Source organism: Choristoneura fumiferana, chromosome 27 (genome assembly GCF_025370935.1).
Source record: "Choristoneura fumiferana chromosome 27, NRCan_CFum_1, whole genome shotgun sequence".
Lineage (NCBI taxonomy): Eukaryota > Metazoa > Arthropoda > Insecta > Lepidoptera > Tortricidae > Choristoneura > Choristoneura fumiferana.
The window spans coordinates 8,112,807-8,133,150 of NC_133498.1; the positions used below are offsets into that span (position 1 = coordinate 8,112,807).

At 37.4% G+C, this 20,344-nt stretch overlaps 1 protein-coding gene across 4 annotated transcripts in view; it reads left to right on the top strand.

The window, feature by feature from the left end:
* The window catches only part of gem (transcription factor CP2 like gemini), a 68,816-nt gene that overhangs the window by 33,198 nt on the left and 15,274 nt on the right, over positions 1-20,344 (top strand). For all 4 annotated transcript variants that reach the window (XM_074108489.1, XM_074108490.1, XM_074108491.1 and 1 more), the window contains 3 exons: positions 3,479-3,613; positions 4,995-5,114; positions 6,100-6,170. In XM_074108489.1, coding sequence (XP_073964590.1) covers positions 3,479-3,613; positions 4,995-5,114; positions 6,100-6,170 — 326 coding nt within the window. The remainder of the gene's footprint in view (positions 1-3,478; positions 3,614-4,994; positions 5,115-6,099; positions 6,171-20,344) is intronic.

A 20,344-nucleotide genomic window follows, 5' to 3' on the forward strand; every position in this document is an offset into this window, starting at 1 on the left:
ATTCATATTTTATTTATTAAACTTCTATAAAACTATTTTTAACGTTTTATTTAACGCATAACAAGCATTTAACACATTTTTCCTCTAGTACCGAAAGTATCGAATTTCCCGGTATTTCCCGGTACTGGAGTAGATCCAGTACCGGGAAATACAAATTCGGTTTCAGTACCGGTACTGCAATCCCTAGTCACAACCCCTAACTTTTAGTAGATTTCTACCCTATAATTTTTTTTAATAGCCTATACACTGTCCCACTGCTGGGCAAAGGCCTCCCCTTTCTCTTTCCATTCGTTTCTGGCTTCGGCAAAATCTTGCCAGTCCGGCTGGAATCGCTCCAAATCGTCCGGCAACCTTCTTTTAGGCCTCTGCTCCGGTGCCCCTCGCTTGGAACCCAATCAGTGGTGATTTTGGCTCAACGATCGGGAAGCATCAGGCAGACATGACCTGCCCAGTCCTTTCTGTACTAAAGAAAGAAAAGAAAGAAAGAAAAGAAAGAAAGAAAATACATTTCGTCCCCTTACAACCAGAATCGCTTAAAGTCACTTTTGGGCAAAACGGAGTTAAATATATCGTTAGAATGTACTTTCCAAGATCTACATGCTGTTGAAACCCGTTTTACTGTACGATACTCCAATACCGAGTTACGTTTTTCTTAAGCTCACTTAAAGCCGATTTTTAAGAAAATCAACAGCCAAAAACAACTACGCGTCGGTTAAACAGCATTTATTTATATTTTACAACAGCAAAAATATTTTAATGTCAAACAAGCTATTTTGGAATGTTAAGATTTCAATAAAAATGCAATTTGAGTACTGCCTAAAAGTGCTAAAATAATGTTAGTAGGTTTCGCCTGTTGAGCATTACTTTATATTTCAATTATTGCAACAGCGAAAACAAACTAAATATAATATAGGCGATATTGCTTGTAACAATGTTTGCTTCGACCATAAGAAGCGCTACAGCCAAAATCGCTTAAGTATCGCTTAGACGTTTCGCGCTGTATTGCAAAGTAGTGTGCACTTTGTGTAGGCTAGCTTAGTCGGTTCGTACACGCTTGAAAGCACGATTCATAAGTAATTTTTAAAAACTTATTTAAGTAATTATAGATCTGTTCACTAACGAAAGTCTGCCCCTCCACATTCTATAATTGTAATTGTACCTAAACGTATCCGTACGACAAGTCTATGAGTGCGTAGCTCGAATTTGTCCTCATGGCTTCAGTCGCAAGCGTACCGTCAGTCACGCACACTAAGACTAAGACAATGTGTAAGTACTTAAGAGGTTTTCTCGTGTACATTAATAATTAGCTGTGAAGGGGCGCGCCTTCGTGAGTGAACAAATCTATGTATAACAGCGATTCACTTACCGTAATTTAACAGTGTTTTTCTTTCAGGTGACGATAAGGAGCATGGATATTCAGGTTTCGATGAACTAAATAAGCCGCGTATCCACTAGAGGCAGCCTCGGGCCGAGCGCAAGTGGAGACGCTGCCAAAGGCACAGCTCAGACTGAGGCTCCTTTGAGCACGGCCAAAAAACCGACAAAATATGGCTCGGCTCGCGGTGCTCGGCCTGAGGCTGCTCTAATGGATACGCGGCTATAGAAAAACATATAACCAGATCCAACAGACCGTCAAAATGAACCGTGATTGTCATTTAGATAACCTACTTATTTTTACTACTTCGTATCGTAGGTACGTCGTATCAATGAAAAGCTTATCACGGCATAAAACATTTACATAGTCGCACATTTTCATTGTTCTTGGCTTAGGTAATATTAATTATCCATGGCTGGTTTGAGTAGCCACAGCTAAGACAAGCAGTGATGAAGAAGAAGACTGATGATTATTACCATTAAGGTTATTTTTCATCACTGCTTGTCTCAGCTGTGACTACGTCCGGCACACGCTCAATAACGTCTTCATCACAGGCCAGTGCAACCAGCCATGGTGAATCTCCGGTCTAACATTTTTTTTTGTAAAAAGTCATTAAATCTTTATTTTTTTAGCTGCGCTTATTGGCAATGGATTAGTGTATAGCTTTTTAATGCAGGTAGTTTAAATTCCTCTGAAAGAGGTTCAACAGAGTTTGGATTCGATTTTCTGTTGCCTTGTCTTGTTCGACGGTTGGTTTGCAAAGTTACAGACCTGGTATCAAAACTCAAAAAGTCAGACGACATGTCGTAATTGATAAAAATATTACCTTTACAAATATTAAGCCAAGAACAATGAAAATGTGTGACAACGTAAATGTTTTATGCCGTGATAAGCTATTCATTGATACGACGTACCTACGATACGAAGTAGTAAATAGTAGGTATCTAAATGACACTCGCGGTTCATTTCGACGGTCTGCTGGATCTGGTTATACCTATGTTTTTCTATTTAGTTCATCGAAACCTGAATATCCATGCTCGATATCGTTTTGATGAAGAAGAAGACTGATTGTTATTACCATTACGGTTCCTTTTTCATGACTGTTTGAGTGGTTACTTTGAGCCTTGAGACGCTAAGTGCCTTTTTATTAAAATGTTTGAATAACATATGTTTTTTGGTGTATGCATGTAATCAAAAGTTCCATAATTGAATGTATTAAGCAGCACATATGATATTAAAGAAATAACGTAATATATCTCACATATACTAGAAATATACTACTATATTTAAGACTTTAGCTCGCTAGTTTTCATTTATTTATATTTTTGGGCTATTTGGTACCTATTTCTTGAAATAGATTGATGGAACTCTTTCGAAAAATACAAGTTATATGTCTTTGAATGATAAGAACAGAACAGAATAATGCTACATTGCATATAAGCTAGAAAAACAGAAAAAAAGCCTAGAGTCAAAACATCTTAGAAATATTTTGCACTTTTAAGCGCGCTTAAGAGGTAAATTCCGATTTGTTTACAGCCAATACCTCTTATTTGCGCTGAGACTTAACTAAAAACTTAAATTGTATAAAACATGTAAGCATTTCAACACTGTATTCGGCAAAGATTGCTTCAATTATGGACTTAAAATGATAGTTTATCCAATATATCTGCGTAAACTTGCTAGTTTAGAAGATAAAAAAAAAACGTGTTTACAGGCAAAATCGCTTATCTGCAGTACCTTTTGAAGAAAAGCCCTATTTTAACCTACTCGGCGCGAGTATAGAGTAAATAACATAGCCCTATCCTATTAAGGGATAAATTATCTAAATAGAAACACAAAGATGTTTTTAGTATAACTAGCTTTTATAGGTTTTAAGACCATGCAAACCTTTAAATGCGTTTTTCTCGAAACTACATTTCATGCAGATAAGCGATTCTGGTTGTAAGGGGACGATTTATTCGTGACATTACATGACGTGAAGTGACATGGATAAGAATAATAATAATAAAAATAAAAACAGAAATAGAATTCGCGCTGTCATCGTTCATCCACCATTACATCTCATATTTCGTTACTAACTTTTGATGTTAATTTTTTGTCCAGGTGAACTGCATATCTACTGAGTTCACGGCCAAGAAGCACGGCGGCGAGAAGGGCGTGCCGTTCCGTATACAGGTGGAGACGTACCTCGCCAACGACGACACCACCCGGCTGCACGCCGCCGCCTGCCAGATCAAGGTGGGGTTGCACCTTTATAATATACTAGTCGGTCTACAGTTTACCCGCGGCTTCGCATGCTTAAACTATTCGATCTGGTGGTTACAATTGAAATTCCGGGATTATACAAAAATCCCCTGGGAATTCCCAAAATTTTGATCATGGTTTTCATTGAGGTTGTTTTAAGAACAACTGACCAACCAGGCGTGGATTGGTTAGGGTATCAAATAGTCTTAAATCCGGCACTGACTAATCTTACTATCCTACTCCTGCCAATATTATACGTGAGGATACAAAAATACTTATAAATAATACTTATTAAGGAGTCTACTTACATTATCTGAACGCCGTATTATCACTGACTTAACGCTAAAAAAATCATTAAATTTTCCATTGATATGCAAAATCTAATTCGGTAAAATTTAAGAGTATACTGCGGAGAATGTTTATGTAAATTTTTACCTTATGTCTGCGAAACAACAAAGAGTCCAAAAATAGTCAACACCCTTCTGTTAAATAATCTATGCTATAGTTCGTTAGGTCTAACTTGGAACATTTGACACATGACAAACGCCCATAGAACGTAAATGCGCATGATCCATTAAAATTATAAATAAAATCCCGTAATAATACTGGCTTGGGAGCTGTCGGTAGGCCTCCAACAAGGTGGAGCGACGACCTGGTTAAGATCGCGGGATCGCGGTGGATACGGAAAGCACAAGACCGGTCTGAGTGGAGAGCCTTGGGGGAGGCCTATGTCCAGCAGTGGACGTCTTTCGGCTGACATGATGATGATGATGATGATGATGATGAAGAATAATATTGGGGCTTGTCAAGTATTTAAACACAATATTTCGCTTTTCTTGCACATATCTTATTTTATGTTACATTTTTTCAATCCTAGTTATAGGGTGTTACAGTAACTGTAACAGATAGACTGTCTGTTCTATAACAGATAATAGAAACACAAACACGCACAAAAATCAATACATCACGCCTGTATTCCCAAATGGGGTAGGCAGAGCACACGAAATGATACGGCTTCGGAGCCACTTTTAGCAATTTTAAGTTTTAAATTTGACATAAACGGTACAATAGTGTGGGGGGGAGCCCCAATAGAGAGATCTCTCTCCAGGCAGGTGTTATGCCTGGGGACCGCAGTCCGAAGGAAGAGCGTCGGAGCTTGTATATATGCGACCGCGTTGAGAAACTTCGATAGCGAGATGTAGAACATGGTTTCTATTGTTGTTCACTAGATGGCGCTAGGAGTCGCTACAATAGTGACAGGTTGCTAGCCTGTCGCCTGCGGTATACCTTAACCTATATCCTTTGTCGCCTCTTACGACATACACGGAAGAAATGGAAGGATAATAGAAACGCTTCAATTAATTATTTGTTGCAGGTGTTCAAGCTGAAAGGTGCCGACAGGAAACACAAGCAGGACAGAGAGAAGCTGCTGCGTCGCTCTCGTAGTGAAATAGACAAGTACCAGCCCAGTTGTGAAGCCACTGTACTCACCACGGTAAGTTCTACAAATACAAAGGTCGTACATTCACTAGCACCAGTATCTGATGCAACAAAGTGTGCATAAATAAATAAATAATAAATATCACGAGACACTTTACACCAATAATTGACCTAGTCCCAAAGTAAGCACAGTTTGTGTTATAGGTACTGGGCAATGGATAAACATACTTAAATACGTATCACACAAATATCTGCCTCGACCGAGGATCGAACCCGGGACCTCAAGCTTCGCAGCCAGTTACTCCAACCACTGAGCTATTCGGTCGTCATAAATATTAGATAAGATTCTATTTCTAGGCCAGTAGGACGTGTCAGATATTTTTGCTGTGGCAGATATTAAATGCAGGTGACTGTACATAGAATCGTTTGAGAAATAAGAAATGTTTACTGTTTAAAACTGTGTACAATTGTATTAATAAATGTCATGCCTCGAGGAGTTCCAAGTTTGCGCATTTGAGACGTACAATTAATTATTTATATACTAATTCAATATTAATTTTAACATTTTTTACAAAAGTATTCATTTATAGGATGGAACAAATGAAATTCCGCCAAAAAAATTATGTAAAAAAAAAATACAGAACAACAGAACTGTTTTATTCAGCCAGTTCGTTTGTTGAACTGTTACGTTTTTCAACGTAGCTCAAATATCTCAAATATTTGACAGTTCTTACTATAGTGATGTCCAAGACGTATTGGAAGTAATGTTACTTATCGGTTTTTTAAGTTAAATTATTTTTTACTTAAGATTAAGACTTTAATAATTGTTATTTTTTATCAAATGTATTAATATTTATTATGTAGTACTTTATTAAAAAAAATGTCGTCTGCAATTAGGTAATAAAAAAGTTCTCTGGCTTATTTGTGCATATTTGTTATAAAATAACGTACCACAGCACAGCAGCAGGATTTTTACTGCCACTTACTTATCTAGTCTAAGATGAGTTATAGCAGATCATAACAGGTCTCATTGTTGACAGCTGTCAAATGATGCGCTGCTGCCGCCCCCGTCTCTGGTCACCTCTTCACCCCCGTACTCGCCCGAACTATGGTAAGTATTGGTTTTCCTTAGCTTCCAGTTTTATTTTTTTATTTTTCAGCCAGACTATGGATGACAGAATATGTTTAAGTATAATGTGTTAGTGAGTTATTTCTTGGAATTTGCGTCATTTAAGCCGCCGTAATATAAATAAATTGCCATCCAGTCGAATCAAAAAGAATAGGTAAATTGAGTGTTTGTCTCATCGTAGTATATCATAAAGGCCTATCGTTACAAATTTAAAGCTATTACTATTGTGATCGTTGAAAATTTGTTTGAATAAAGTTTTACCAGGCTTCTACTTTTTCTATTAATAGTATATAGGTAGTAATTGTATTTTTGTGTTTGTATAACTGTTTGATGTACCATCAGCCAAATAAGTGGTCTATCATTTTTTAAACAAGTTCCGATCAAAAGAATATAATTATGTCGATAAAGTCGAACTTTCAAGTTGACAGAGACACGTCTATTTGGCATGATTGTTTTATGACATGCAAACGATTAAGTATCAATTTTAGGGTGGTAGACCACATATTTTGCAGATGGTGCATAAAACACATAAAATTAACAAATAACAGTTGTCTATTAGATCCTCCTTCTTTTTCTACTTATATTCAACAGCGCCATCTGTCTAACTAATGTCACCTAAATTTAGACCAATAAAATGACAATTGGTACATGATAGAGGCGTAGTAGGTATTTCCTATGTTCAATCCCGTGCTTGAAGTTGCGTAACTCTTATTTGAACAGTAGGTAGGTACCTGGGCGACGGGATAAAACTTGATATTCGCGTTTTCCCAGAGATAAGACCAAGCTAGATCGATTTGTCATTATGTCAGCCGGTGAAATTACTGGCACTTGAGGTATCCCATCTTAGGCCTCTAGGTTGGCAACGCATCTGCAATCCCCCTGGTGTTGCAGGTGTCTATGGGCGGTGGTGATCTCTTACCATCAGGAGACCCACTTGGTCGTTTGCCATCCAGTCGAATAAAAAATAAATAAAAAAAAACTATCGTGACGTGACGTGAGCAAACCTACACACACCTGCGAAGAAATTCAATGGTTCGTGTGGTAACTATGGCCCGAGCTCTCATTTTGATAGGTTTGTGGCGTGCCGCGTGCCGTGCAGTGGGACGTATATAGGCCGAGATGTAAGATGTCCTGATCCTAAATTACATCTTACTCCTAGCATGGGCGTGCATTGGATCAATTCCAGAATAGGCAACTCGAATCCAAAATTAGGCGAACTAGATTGAATTGACCACTGAAAATGTTACCTACCAGACAGCATAGCAAAAAAAATAGGCATAGGAATATGTCGATAAAATTTGTCGATATAACCTTGTGTTGGCGCGGAATGAAAATGTTTTTCACTTTTGGGCTTTATTTTCATAGCTTTAGGTCTGAAAACGATAAAAAGGATAACAAGTAACAACAGATGATAACGTAATGAAAATTTCACAATAACGGAAATTGTTCTAAGCAAGCCGATGGCAGTTTAGTCGAATGACATATATGAAATGTCAATAAAATAAAATGGCGGATGGCGTCCTTACCGATGTTCAAATTTTTTTTCGAAATCTGAAATAATTAAGTAGTTTTTTCTAAAATCGATATCAAGTTTTTTTTATATCGATATTACAGCACTGGTCGGGTGTAACTGTGGCAACATTTGTGTGTAATGAACTGTCAATTTGGTTCACTTAATTCTGGACTCGAGTATACACATCAGGGTGAGTACTGCAAGACGCCGCCTATCCTGCTGCCTGCTCAATGCACACCAATGACTCCTAGTATGATGACCCAGGAACTTACCACGTAAAGCCACTTACATATCATAGCTTATTAACTAGACATGCCGCCCAATTACATCTCATCAAGACCAAATAAGCGTCCTCTGCATGATGAACAATTATCTTGTAACATGCGATGCACTTTTGCAATTCTTATGCGTTCATTGTGATTGTTTAGTGCATTGTTTCTGTTCGAGGTGTTCTCGGAACGACGTTTTGTGTAATGCGATTGTGTTGTGTTGTGTGATACCTGTTAGCAGTTATCGTAGTGTTAGATGTTGACGTGGACAGTTTATCTGGCTTTTGCAAAAGAAAAAGTACAAGGGTCGTAAAAATAATTTAGAATATATAAGCATTTGGTTGAATTAGTTTGACTGGATACAAAGGATTTTCATCGGTATTTTTGGTTCAAGATAAAATCTAACATTGGGCAATGTAAGGAAATATTTGTCAACTTCAATAAATTAAATCCTGAATAACCTTACCAACGAAAAGTTGGAAAACCCCCGACTTTGTCACTTCAAAGTTTAATATCTCAAAAACGGCTCAACCGATTTTGATAAAACATGTCTAAGAACCTTCTCTAGAAAACCTGCTTTCAAATAAAAAAAATCTCATTCAAATCGGTTCACCCGTTTAAGAGCTACGGTGCCACAGACAGACAGACAGACACACAGATACACAGGCAGCTAGTAAAATATAATGACAAAATGATATTATCCTACTAATATTATAAATGTCAAAGTTTGTGAAGATGTTTGGATGTTTGTAACCTAACTCACGTCTAAACCGCTAAAGCGATTTAGATGAAATTCGTTAGGTACCTATACAGATAGTTTGAGTCCCGGGGAGAAGGACATAGGATAATTAAAGGTAAACCAAAAATATATGACTATTGTCAAGAGGGCGCTATTATTCTTATTTATATGGCAATAGTTCAGTATAGTCGGAACAATGACATCTTGACTTGTCTACAACGTTTACCTGTTAGCTCTGATTTTAATTTGGAAAGGTTTTGTTTTTGCAAGCATTTTTTTTCTCAGTTGTTTATTACATTATTTACAATGATCCGTTGTTGACTACTAATCGTTTTGGGCATTTTTTGTTATTGTTCAAAGAAACCGCCACAGTGACACTGACAATCATTAAAATTATTGCCAGTGTAAGAAATTAGTTCCAATGAAATTCCCCAACATAGCGAATATTCATATATTTCTGGTCAGGCTTTAGTTTTTTATTCTGGAAAAATGCATAGTTCCTGCGGGATAGTGATAATCGAATACTACGCGGACGGAATCGCGAGCAAAAGCTAGGACTATTCTAGTAGTATTCACTCTCTTTAAAAAAAAACTAAGTTAAATTCAATGCATCACATAATGACTAAATTTATACCGTCGATATCGATCATGATATCTTTTCCAACTCTACTGTCAGCCAATTATAGTCAAGGCTTGAAATCTGTACCAAAAAAACCGGTATTAAAGGTTTATATTACCGGTATTTCATTCAACCGGTATATGGAACCAGGGCTGGAATCTGGTTAAAATATTACCAGTACTAAACCGGCATTGTGTACCGGTTTAAAGCTGTAATTATTGTACGGTAATTGCTGCAGTGGTTTGGTTATTTCTCCTTCACTGTTTGCTTATATCTTGTATATTTTATGCTTATTACAAAAAGACTCGATCATTTACTGCAATCTGCAATGTAAAGGATTTACCCGGAAATTCACATTCCAACTTAATTATGAAACACGTTTATTAATGCAACAACTTCTGCTAGCATTTGTAGATCTTCCACATACAATGTATAAACGTACAAGCTGACGTCAGTTTCTATTTTCATATGCTCATAAAACTGTAGTTTAGAAGTTGGTCTCCTAAGTAGGAGTCAACAAATTAAATGCTCTACCATTTTTTGGCTCAGGATGACTTCGTGCCTGCAATTCCTAAATCGTCACCTTCCTAACTCGTCCACTTTCTGATATCGTCCATATCCCATTTTGTCTACATTCCTATTTCGACCACAGTGTCAACTCGTCCACTTTATTTTATAGACGTACTACTTGGTCAGCAGTGCCAACTCGTCCACGTTTACCAGACGTTGTCACACAGATATGGTCAAAGCGTTTAAATAGCAAAATATCCCGAGAGTAATTTGCAAAAAAAGCCCCTTTTCAATAATCATTTATAGAGCATTTATATTAGTCTGGATAATGAATAATGCAATAGTGTTGACAAAATTGGAATGTTGACGTGTTAGCACTGTAGTCGAAATAAGACTGTTGACGAGTTGGTACTGTGTGTGGCCCACGTAAGAAAGCGGACAAGATAAAAAAGTGACGATGTAGAAATGTTGGCGAATCCTAACAGTAGACTGTATGAGAATGAGGACGTTTCAAGAAGGTGACAAAATGGGACTGTGGACAAAGTCATCCTGAGCCCATTTTTTTGGATTTCGCACGTCCCGAGTAAAGTGTAAACAAACGGAACCTTTATTATGACGATTAGTGTGGCATCTGTCCATCCGTCTGTCACAGCAAATTTGCTCTGAATACACTGGTCGATTCAATTGCTGAGATTAAGGGGCTGTTTCACCATGCATTGATTAGTGTTAACTGACGGTTAAATGTGATGCCCTCTCCGTCTATTCGAAGAACCATGTAACCGTCAGTTAACACTAATCAATGCATGGTGAAACAGCCCCTTAATGAAATATGATAACTTCATGTGTCAGATTAAAATTACAATTTCTCGTACTTAAATCCAAATTAAGTATCTACCTATACTTTAAAATAGTAATCTAAAAGTGAATCGGTAGTGTTATACTTCTAGTTAACTTGCTGTTGCTGGATTTCGTCTGCAAAATATTTTATCGCTATCCCGCGGAAACTGCAATTTTCCGGGATAAAACCATTATATGTCTTTTTCATGGTCTCTAACGATCTCTATATTAAATTTGATCTAAATACTAAATAGGTTCGCGGTTTTAGTGTGATGAGGTAACAGACAGTTACTTTCGTAGGTATGATATTAGTAGAATATGGGATAAATACTATGCTTAAAGATAAGTAGTTGTACCTACCACTACATATCATATGTAGAGATGTATTAGCGAGATCACGTGTAATAGCGTGCGATCGTGACTACCTACGAAAAAATATTTATTCGTAGGTGACTACCAAATAAAGCAGTTCGTACTGGCGCGGGTGCTGGTTTTATCGCGACCGTAAATTCAATCAATGACACAACGCAAGTGTCATTGGGTGTTTATAAATTCAAAATTGAACTAACGAAAACTGTATTGACCATTGTAAGTTCAAAAATGGATTCTAATTGAGACATATCTATTTGGCTAAATTTGACTCAAAAACAAAATTGACAAAAAAAAACAGTTTTTTTTTTAACTTCGTATCTGCTTCATCATATGAAAATCATTTTTCTTTTTTTTTTAATTTCTGACGCTACTGACCAATTCTCATTAAGACTAACTAGTTCTACTTCATTAATTATAATAATTAACTAAACAATTTTTTTTGTTTGTAATCCTTGTTATCGATACAGTACGACATCACTAAGCTCCGCAGATAAAAATAGAACGCAACAATAAACCGCTGTGCTCGGTGCACTCGAACTTTCATCTAATTCTTGCCCTGCGCGGTTGCTCAATAGAGCAATACTGCTAATGCGGCCCTTCCCGCGTACTCAATTGAATGTTATTTTTGTCAAATTCAAATTGACACAGTTGTTATTTATGTTATGTTGTGTTACAGCCGAGGCCAACCTTGATTATCTTGTTGTCGTACTGCTTTATATTGGCTGCTCAGTTTTTATTGCTGTATTAGATTCGTGCTTCAATTTGGTCACTTGTGTGACTAAACATGTTAGGCTTCTGTTTAAAATGTTGTCAGAAGATTTAACCACAAACCTTTTATATTCTATTTCATTTTAATTGTAACTTAGTAACTAAACAACTGAAGTAGGTATTCAAACGAACATTAAAATGGTATTTTAAGAGTAACTCAGTCGTGTTGTGCCTTTTTTAACCCCGAAGCAAAAAGAGGGGTGTTATAAATTTGGCCGCTATGTGTGTTCGAAATAAATACACGCATCACACTGCCTTTCAAATAGATTAACTACCTATTTATTATAGTATTGAATATTGCTGACCGAATAACTACAGGTTTTGGGCTTGTTCCACTGTTATTTGATAAGTGTAATCAGAGAGTTGTTAAACTGTAAACTGACTCTTCGCATCCAAAACAGCATCTTCTTCTGGCCAAAGTAAGCTTCTGTTTTCCATTCAAGCGCTCACACTCACAACTGATTTGGCATTGCACCAAAACACGCCTTTGATACACTTCATACACAATAGTGAATAGTCAAAATCACAAGTTTCCTGAGCCAAATATAGATCGTGGAATATTTCGGCTACAGACCAGTATCCTGTTCATACCGGCTGTGTTGATTGGATGATTTGTCGCTGCACCGGGCCAACCTTTTTAGGCAATTGGTGATGATGGCCCATTATCTTGCATATAGTTTTGTCTATTGCTAACGGGCGTTCCGGCGTTTGTTTTTGTCTGGTTGCCTTTGTTTTTTAAGGTTTCCGTCACTGGCTTAATCATGACGGTATATTGTTAAAATTACTTTGACCTTTCGACCATCCCAGGCCGGGGATATCAACTATGAGTGAAATCGTGAAAGTTTAAAATATTATGTAGCTTGCATTGCCATGAGGCCATGATTTATAAAAATGTAAAAGAGTACCTATTTTGCTGTTGTTTCTTTTTCGTTGTTAAATTTAGAATGTACATGCAAGTGCTAATATTCAATATCTCTTGGCACGTTTTCCTTCACTATACTTTTCTTTTCTACGTATTATCTTTAAAATATATTTTATACACCGTGGGCCCGAATAACCCGAGGGATTTTAACCATCGATTTTAGAGCCCAATTGAGTATATAAAGTAGTATAACATGACGTAGTCCTATAACAACCCGTTTTTGAGATAATCGTTATTTAAGAAAAATCATAAGTAGAAAAATCTCAAGTGTAATACACCCTAAGTATGTTACTAAATGTCAACGTTAAAAATGATTACTGATTGTCACGTCAGATTGGTTCCTCTTACTCACTCTCTTAACTAAAGACTTGTTCACAAGGCCGTGCTAAGCTTAATTGAATTATTTTGTTCTAAAATAATTTTAATTAAAGTACATAATTGAACCTATGTTCATATAACATTTTTTACTCGTATTATCGTCAGAAATACCCTGTTAAAATCCCTCGGGTTATTCGGGCCCACGGTGTATAAATATCATGCACGCACCCAATAATAAATAGTAGATTGTACAACAGCTACATAAAAGGCGTCTTATTGTCTTATTATATAATAAGTTCACGTTCACATTTATTTTCCTGTATATTACCTATGTAGCTGGTTTCTATAATAATTAATTAATTAGAATTACGTAGTTCCATTAATTTATTAATATAAAAAAAAATTAAATGTTATGAGTCAGAACTACGAAAAAAATCCTTTATTTTGATAAACGTCAAATTTCGTGGCCTGATTTTCTTGGTGTTAGACGAAGATTTTATTAAATTCACTTGAGGATAAAAAAAAAACAATTTATGCAGCCTACATCCTACACAAATACGGCAAATATAACAAGTATTAGAAGTGAAAACGTATTTGTGTTGAACCACGCCTGTATACGTATACGTACAGGTGTCCCTTTCAGTGCAACTCGCAATACACGCTCAGCTGAGCATCGCGTCATAATCCTTTTACACGAGATTTATAGAGGCCATTGACTGCTGCTGCTGGGCATGGCAACCGTTGCCAGGCTTAGGGCGTCGGGTTAACTATATAACTCCGAGTCAATTGCCAACATAGAGACTCAGTAGTGTCAAAAGGTATGAAACTGACAACTCTAATTCAGTTTTATTCATTTTCTTTTAGCCCTAGAGCGCGAAAGAATGCCTTATTGTGTCACGCGCGCATCATTGCAATCATCTGTGTTGCAATGCAATCCCATCCAGCATTTTCGTTAAACTATATAAGTTGATGATATAAAAAGAGATAGTGGATGCGATTGCGACAGCACGAGTGGTTGGCTTGGCAGTGAGGTCTCCCGTTATGTTTTGTATTAATTGCATTCACAGTAACTTGGGTGGTATTGGGAAATGTTTGACTGTAGATGTCTCAGTGAGTCATTTTAGATTTAAGCATTAAGTAGACATTATGCTTTGTTTAAGCTGAGATGATGACGTCATGTAGTCCCTCAGCCAGCACAGACATTAGGCCTCGCATTAGAGACTTCATACATCATGATATTCACGATCCTGTGCTTCATCATCAGGGTCCCGGCAATACAAAGCCGAAGTAAAATAGTAAATTAACCTTTTCCTTTCTATATTGAATCGTAGCTAGTTTTAGCTCGGGTTCTCCTTGTGTCGTTATCCTCATTGCTAAGGGTCGTGACCTCTACAAATGTTTTCCCCATTTAATTTTGACTTCTGTGACAGCGTGCATGTTCGAAGACGTTTGAAGTGTCGCAATCCTTGATAGCTCATTTGATGACCAATCAGATTACGCTTAAACCAATGCGCAAGAGGCGCTGCACTGTAATATGATTCGTGCGAAATAAAGCCAATGAAGGTGGCAATAACTAGTTGTAACTGCAATAACAATTTAACGTGCACCCTAAACGGCGCTAGTATTATTTCACGAAAAACTTTTTCACGAACGACTTTATCACGAAAACTTTATCACGAAAAACTTTATCACGAATAGACTTTACCACTAAAGACTTTTTCACGAAAACTTTACCACTAAAGACTTTATCACGAAAACTTAATCACGAACAGACTATATCACGAAAAGACTTTACCACGAACAGACTATATCACGAAAAAACTTTACCACGAAAACTTAATCACGAACAGACTATATCACGAAAAGACTTTACCACGAATAGACTTTATCACGAAAAATGTTTGAAACTTCTTCACGCTGAAACGGCTGGAGGGATTTGGATGAAATTTGGCAAAAAGTTAGTTTATAATCTGGATTAAAACATAGGATACTTTTTATCCCGATATTCCCACGGGATAGGGATAAAATTTTGAAATAACAACCGCTAGACTTAGATACATGAAATTTGGTATGTAGATAGTTGGACGTCTGGAATAACACGAAGATAACTTTTTGACCCGATATTCCCACGGGATATCCAGGGATAAAATCTCGAAATAACAACCACTGGGCTTAGAGCCATGAAATTTGGTATGTAGGTAGCTGGACCTCTGGAATAACACATAGGTTATTTTTCACTCCGATATTCCCACGGGATAGGGATAAAATTTTGAAATAACAACCGCTAGGCTTAGATACATGAAATTTGGTATGTAGATAGTTGGACGTCTGGAATAACACATAGATAACTTTTTGACCCGATTTTCCCACGGGATACCCAGGGATAAAATCCCAAAATAACAACCGCTGGGCGTAGAGCCCTGAAATTTAGTATGTAGGTAGCTGGACCTCTGGAATAAGTTACTTTTTATCCCGATATTCCCACGGGATAGGGATCAAATCTTCAATCATCAAACATACAAACACACACACTTTCACATTTATAATATTAGTATGGACTTATATGTGGCTGTTTATCTCACGCCTATATTCATTTTAGACGTGTATTATATTGTACGATATATGTATGTGTAGGTGTATTTTTGTTGCGTTTTAATATTCTGAAATAAGGTTGCCTTGAAGAGACCGCTCTTAAGCGATAAGACTGCCTATTGCTTTTTTCTCTAATTGTACCTGTTTTCTGTATAGCTTACTATTTCTGGTGTACAATAAAGAGTAATTGTATTGTATAGGTAGGTGAGTTAAAATTAGTTTAAAAATTCAGTGAATTAGCGCATAATTAGTAGCCAGTACCAGAGACAATAGACTTTTAAATCAGCCCTAAAAAGCGCCTTCGTTATTTTGTTTGTGAAATTATAATGTGCGGATTAAAGTACCTACACTAGTAGAAAAAACGTATTAGAAGACTTACTCGTTAACTTGTAAAGCCTACCTACTTTGCTGATCTTTCCATCCGCCTGCAAAAACACGCATTTTTTTTTAAGTGAAAACAACGGTTTTTGAGACATCATTGCAGTTTTCCTATTGCCTTCTTCTTTTTTAGGGTTCCGTACCTAAAGGGTGCCAACGGGACCCTATTACTGAGACTCCGCTGTCTGTCTGTCTGTCGGCGGCCGAGTCGCCTAGCAACGGCTAGCTATGTCGTTTGAATATTTACCTACTTTTAGGTTTGCGATTTTAATGATGTTTTATAAAAGTTTCGATAGTACAAATAGTGACTGTCTAATTTATTCGTTTTTGTGCCAAATTTATGAACCACAAACCTCAATGAAGCCAACTTTAATAAAGCGCTCGTCAAATCCGCACTGTCATCACTATGTTTGCCTATTGTTTTTAACACTAGAAAAATCGACTCGCACTTGACCAATTTTTGTTCTATATTTAGCTATGAATTGCTGTTTCGCAAATAAATTAATTTGAATTTGAAGATGAGCTCTGCTTGAGTTAGATGGATTTGTGTGTGTTCTTGCAGTATGAAGTTGGAGGAACTGCATGAACACACATTTCTTGCATAAACGTAGCTATCATAAAGGTTGCAGGTGAGCAAAAGCAGGTAATTGTTTTAGTTCATCTGTTTTCTTTATGTAATACTTACATGTAATATCTAAATACATAATCCATACTAAATAGTGTTATTGACAACTTACATTGCGATTGATTAAAATTGCTTTTTTCTGTTACTAATCTATCTATTTCCTTTATTATCCGGGCTGCTATAAAAAAAAACCTAACATCGAAGGCTAAGGCGGGAGCTACGCTCCGCTTCGCTCCCGCCTTAGCCTTCTGAACCTAACCTATCCGAGTCGCTTCTGCTCCGAACCGTCTTGCTCGCTCGCTTCGCTCGCTCGTACAAATCAAGCAGCGCTTTCAGAAAGACCATCATTGCCAAGAAGAAGGCGCCGCAAGAAACTTGTGAAAACCGCATAATACATAAAAACTACAGTATTCAATTAAAGTAAAAATTAAAAATAATAATAATAATACAGAGATTTATGGGGTCCATTAGTTACAAATCTATCCCGTGGGATAGTCTGGATAAATACTAGCGTATGTGTTATTCTAGACATCCAGCTACCTTCATACCAAATTTCATGGCTCTAAGCCCAGCGGTTGTTATTTCGAAATTTTAACCCTATCCCGTGGGAATATCGGAATAAAAAGTATCCTATGTTTTAAACCAGATTATAAACTAACTTTTTGCCAAATTTCATCCAAATCCCTCGAGCCGTTTCAGCGTGAAGAAGTTTCAAACATTTTTCGTGATAAAGTCTATTCGTGATAAAGTCTATCCGTGATATAGTTTTCGTGGTAAAGTTTTTTCGTGATAAAGTCTATTCGTGATATAGTCTATTCGTGATTTAGTTTTCGTGATAAAGTCGTTCGTGAAAAAGTTTTCGTGAAATAGTTTTCGTGATATGGTCTTTTCGTGATAAAGTTCATTCGTGATAAAGTTTTTTCGTGATAAAGTCGTTCGTGAAAAAGTTTTCGTGAAAAAGTTTTTCGTGATTAAGTACTGACACGCCCTAAGCGATTAGTGACTTCACTTGCTGCAGTTGCCTAGGTAGCATACGCACACGCCTACTCGAATTTAGTCCCATGTTAGATAGGATTACAACCAGTACGTTCATACGGTAGGTAGCCAAGCTTTTATCACCGGGTCGCGATCGCGAAGTGTTAGATTTTAGCAGTTCATTTGAAAATTTCATAATTTTACACAACTTGTTTAGGGACCATGAAGCATCGGGGTAATGAATTATTAAGTTGTATTTACTTGTATGTATGCAAATAACCCTTGCAGGATTCATAATTAGTGTTGTAGAATTTTGTAGGAATATCGGAATAAAAAGTAGCCTGTGTGTTATTCTGGAGATCCAATTTACATACGTCGTCTAAATCCATTAGACTAACAAACAAACACAAAGTGTCGCTTTTATGATATTAGTAGGATAAGTGATATTTCGATCGCTCTTCTAAATCTACGAGTTACTATAAGACTGATCTAAAGCGAGCTTTGCTGTCTCGTCGCGTTTAGTTCGTTAGATCTTAGCTTCTAGTTCATAGTTTAATGTTCTATGGTTCTATTTAAATTAGGTACTTCATATCGTTGCAATTGCTTCCATACGAAAAATAATGTAATGTAGTACACACTACAAATTTTCGTATTTATGACAATGACAAGGCAATTACTCGAAGCGTATAATTTATCCGATAATTATTGTAATTTACTCGTTCCCGCCACAAACTTACCTACCATTATAACGTCGGAAGTAAATACTCTTCAATGTTGTCTGAGGTCTAGTCTAGTCGCGATCAGATCAGCGTAAGTGGCGGCTCATTATCTACAGTGTTGTACAGTAGCTAAAAACCGGTGTCATTGATGAACACAAAATTAACTAAAGTCTAAAGCAACATAATTGGTCAAAACGGTACATTCAGGGTTTGGAAAATACTCCATAGCAGGCAAGGCACAGATCTTTGATCACGGCTTCCTCTGGTAATTTTTCTTACGCACGAGCGCACTCCCTAGCTTTTTCTTGAATTGGAAGGGGGCTTATGCCCCCCCCCCATTCCCCTCATTTCTGCGGTCGTTGAATACATTACCTCCATAAAACTGATGTAAGAATGCATAATGACAAAGGTATTAACCTACCTTTGATAGATATATTACAGGAATGTAAGAAAGGATATGAATGTTCAGCAGGCGTGTGCCATTGAGTGAAACCATGGTCAGAAATTGTCTCACAATCACAAGATTGTTCTTGTGAGTGCGATTCGCTATGCTAGATTAATCGTATTATTATCGTCCCCATTTGACTGTGTTGTTGTTCTCTCTCTTCAATTGTAAAGATATGATATTGACTAGTAAGAAAAACATAGCTGAATTAAAAAAAACTAAAAATGTAATACTTATCAAGATTAGTTTATATATCTAGAAACTGCTATGAAATGTGTCAAAACATGAGGCGTAAAGTCAAGTGTTTTCTTACTAAAACCGGATTGTATCAGTTTCCATCAGAAATTAACTGAAACTGCATACAGCGTTTATTATATCCGGTTCGTTACCGATTCGACTAGTCTGATACGAATTAAGACTTAAAGTGCCAAGCGCTTAAGTCTTAAAATATCCGAATGAGTCATATATGCTTGGTAAAAGCTTTATCTATCGATTGAGTTATGAAACTCAGCCACTCATTTTAATAATGAATGACCTAGATTTTTACGAACAAAACAACCTATAGGTAGGTAATAAGTAATATATTTAAATGAATCGATATAAACATGCTGTAGCCAGCGTGGCGCGTCACTAAAATGACGTGACGTTGCCCCACCGATGCACCGACATGAGCCGGCCGGGGCCTCCGCGAACCGATTCTAACCGGTTTTAATCCAATCGAGAAACGCTCCGCACTTGCGGCCAATCAACGGCCACTCCGGCAGTCACATTCGCTCCGCCATTGCTAGAGTTTTGTTTTGTTTCTGTCGTAATTTTATCATTCCGCTCCGTATTTTCACATAGCGATCCAAAACCGGTGGAAACTCGTACCGTTTTCCGACTGCCGACCGAATTCGACGCATTACGTCTTACGTTTCATCAATCGCGCGTAGTGGAAAATGTTGGACAAGTGAACGGTTCTGGTGATCAGTGTTCGTGCTTCAAAACTCGAAACAAATGGTTGTTGTAGTGTATTCTGGGTCAGCTATGGTGTTTGCCGGCGGGCGTGCGTACCGTGTCGGCTCTGGTGCTTTCATCTTCTTCAACCTGACGAGGCAGGATTATAGCTGACGAGAAAGATGCTCGTGCTCGAGCAAAGACTGAGCGCGCGGAATTTGGGGCGCGGAGTGGTTTTGAACGCTAGACTCGTACACGGGGTCGAGGCGAGTGGTTGGCGCATGAAGTTCGCCTTGCTGAAGGCTGAAGTGGAAATCGAGGCGGATCCCGAAACGTACCGCGAGCTGGCTCGAAGACTGAAAGCGGCGAATGTGCACGTAAGGCCCGCGCGCCGAAACAACTCGTAAATATCAACTTTCATACGACTTTTTTTAAGACTGTAGCCTTAGTTAGACCAGAACTTAATTTTACCTCAGCCATTTTTCAGTAATGTTGTTTTCATGCTGACATGCAGTTTCGTAACTGTTGTTTTTTGCTATATATTATTGCTCGCCCTTAAATCCACTTTTTTGGTTCTCATGGCTTCAGAAGGCATTAACATGCAAAACCCTGTCTAAGT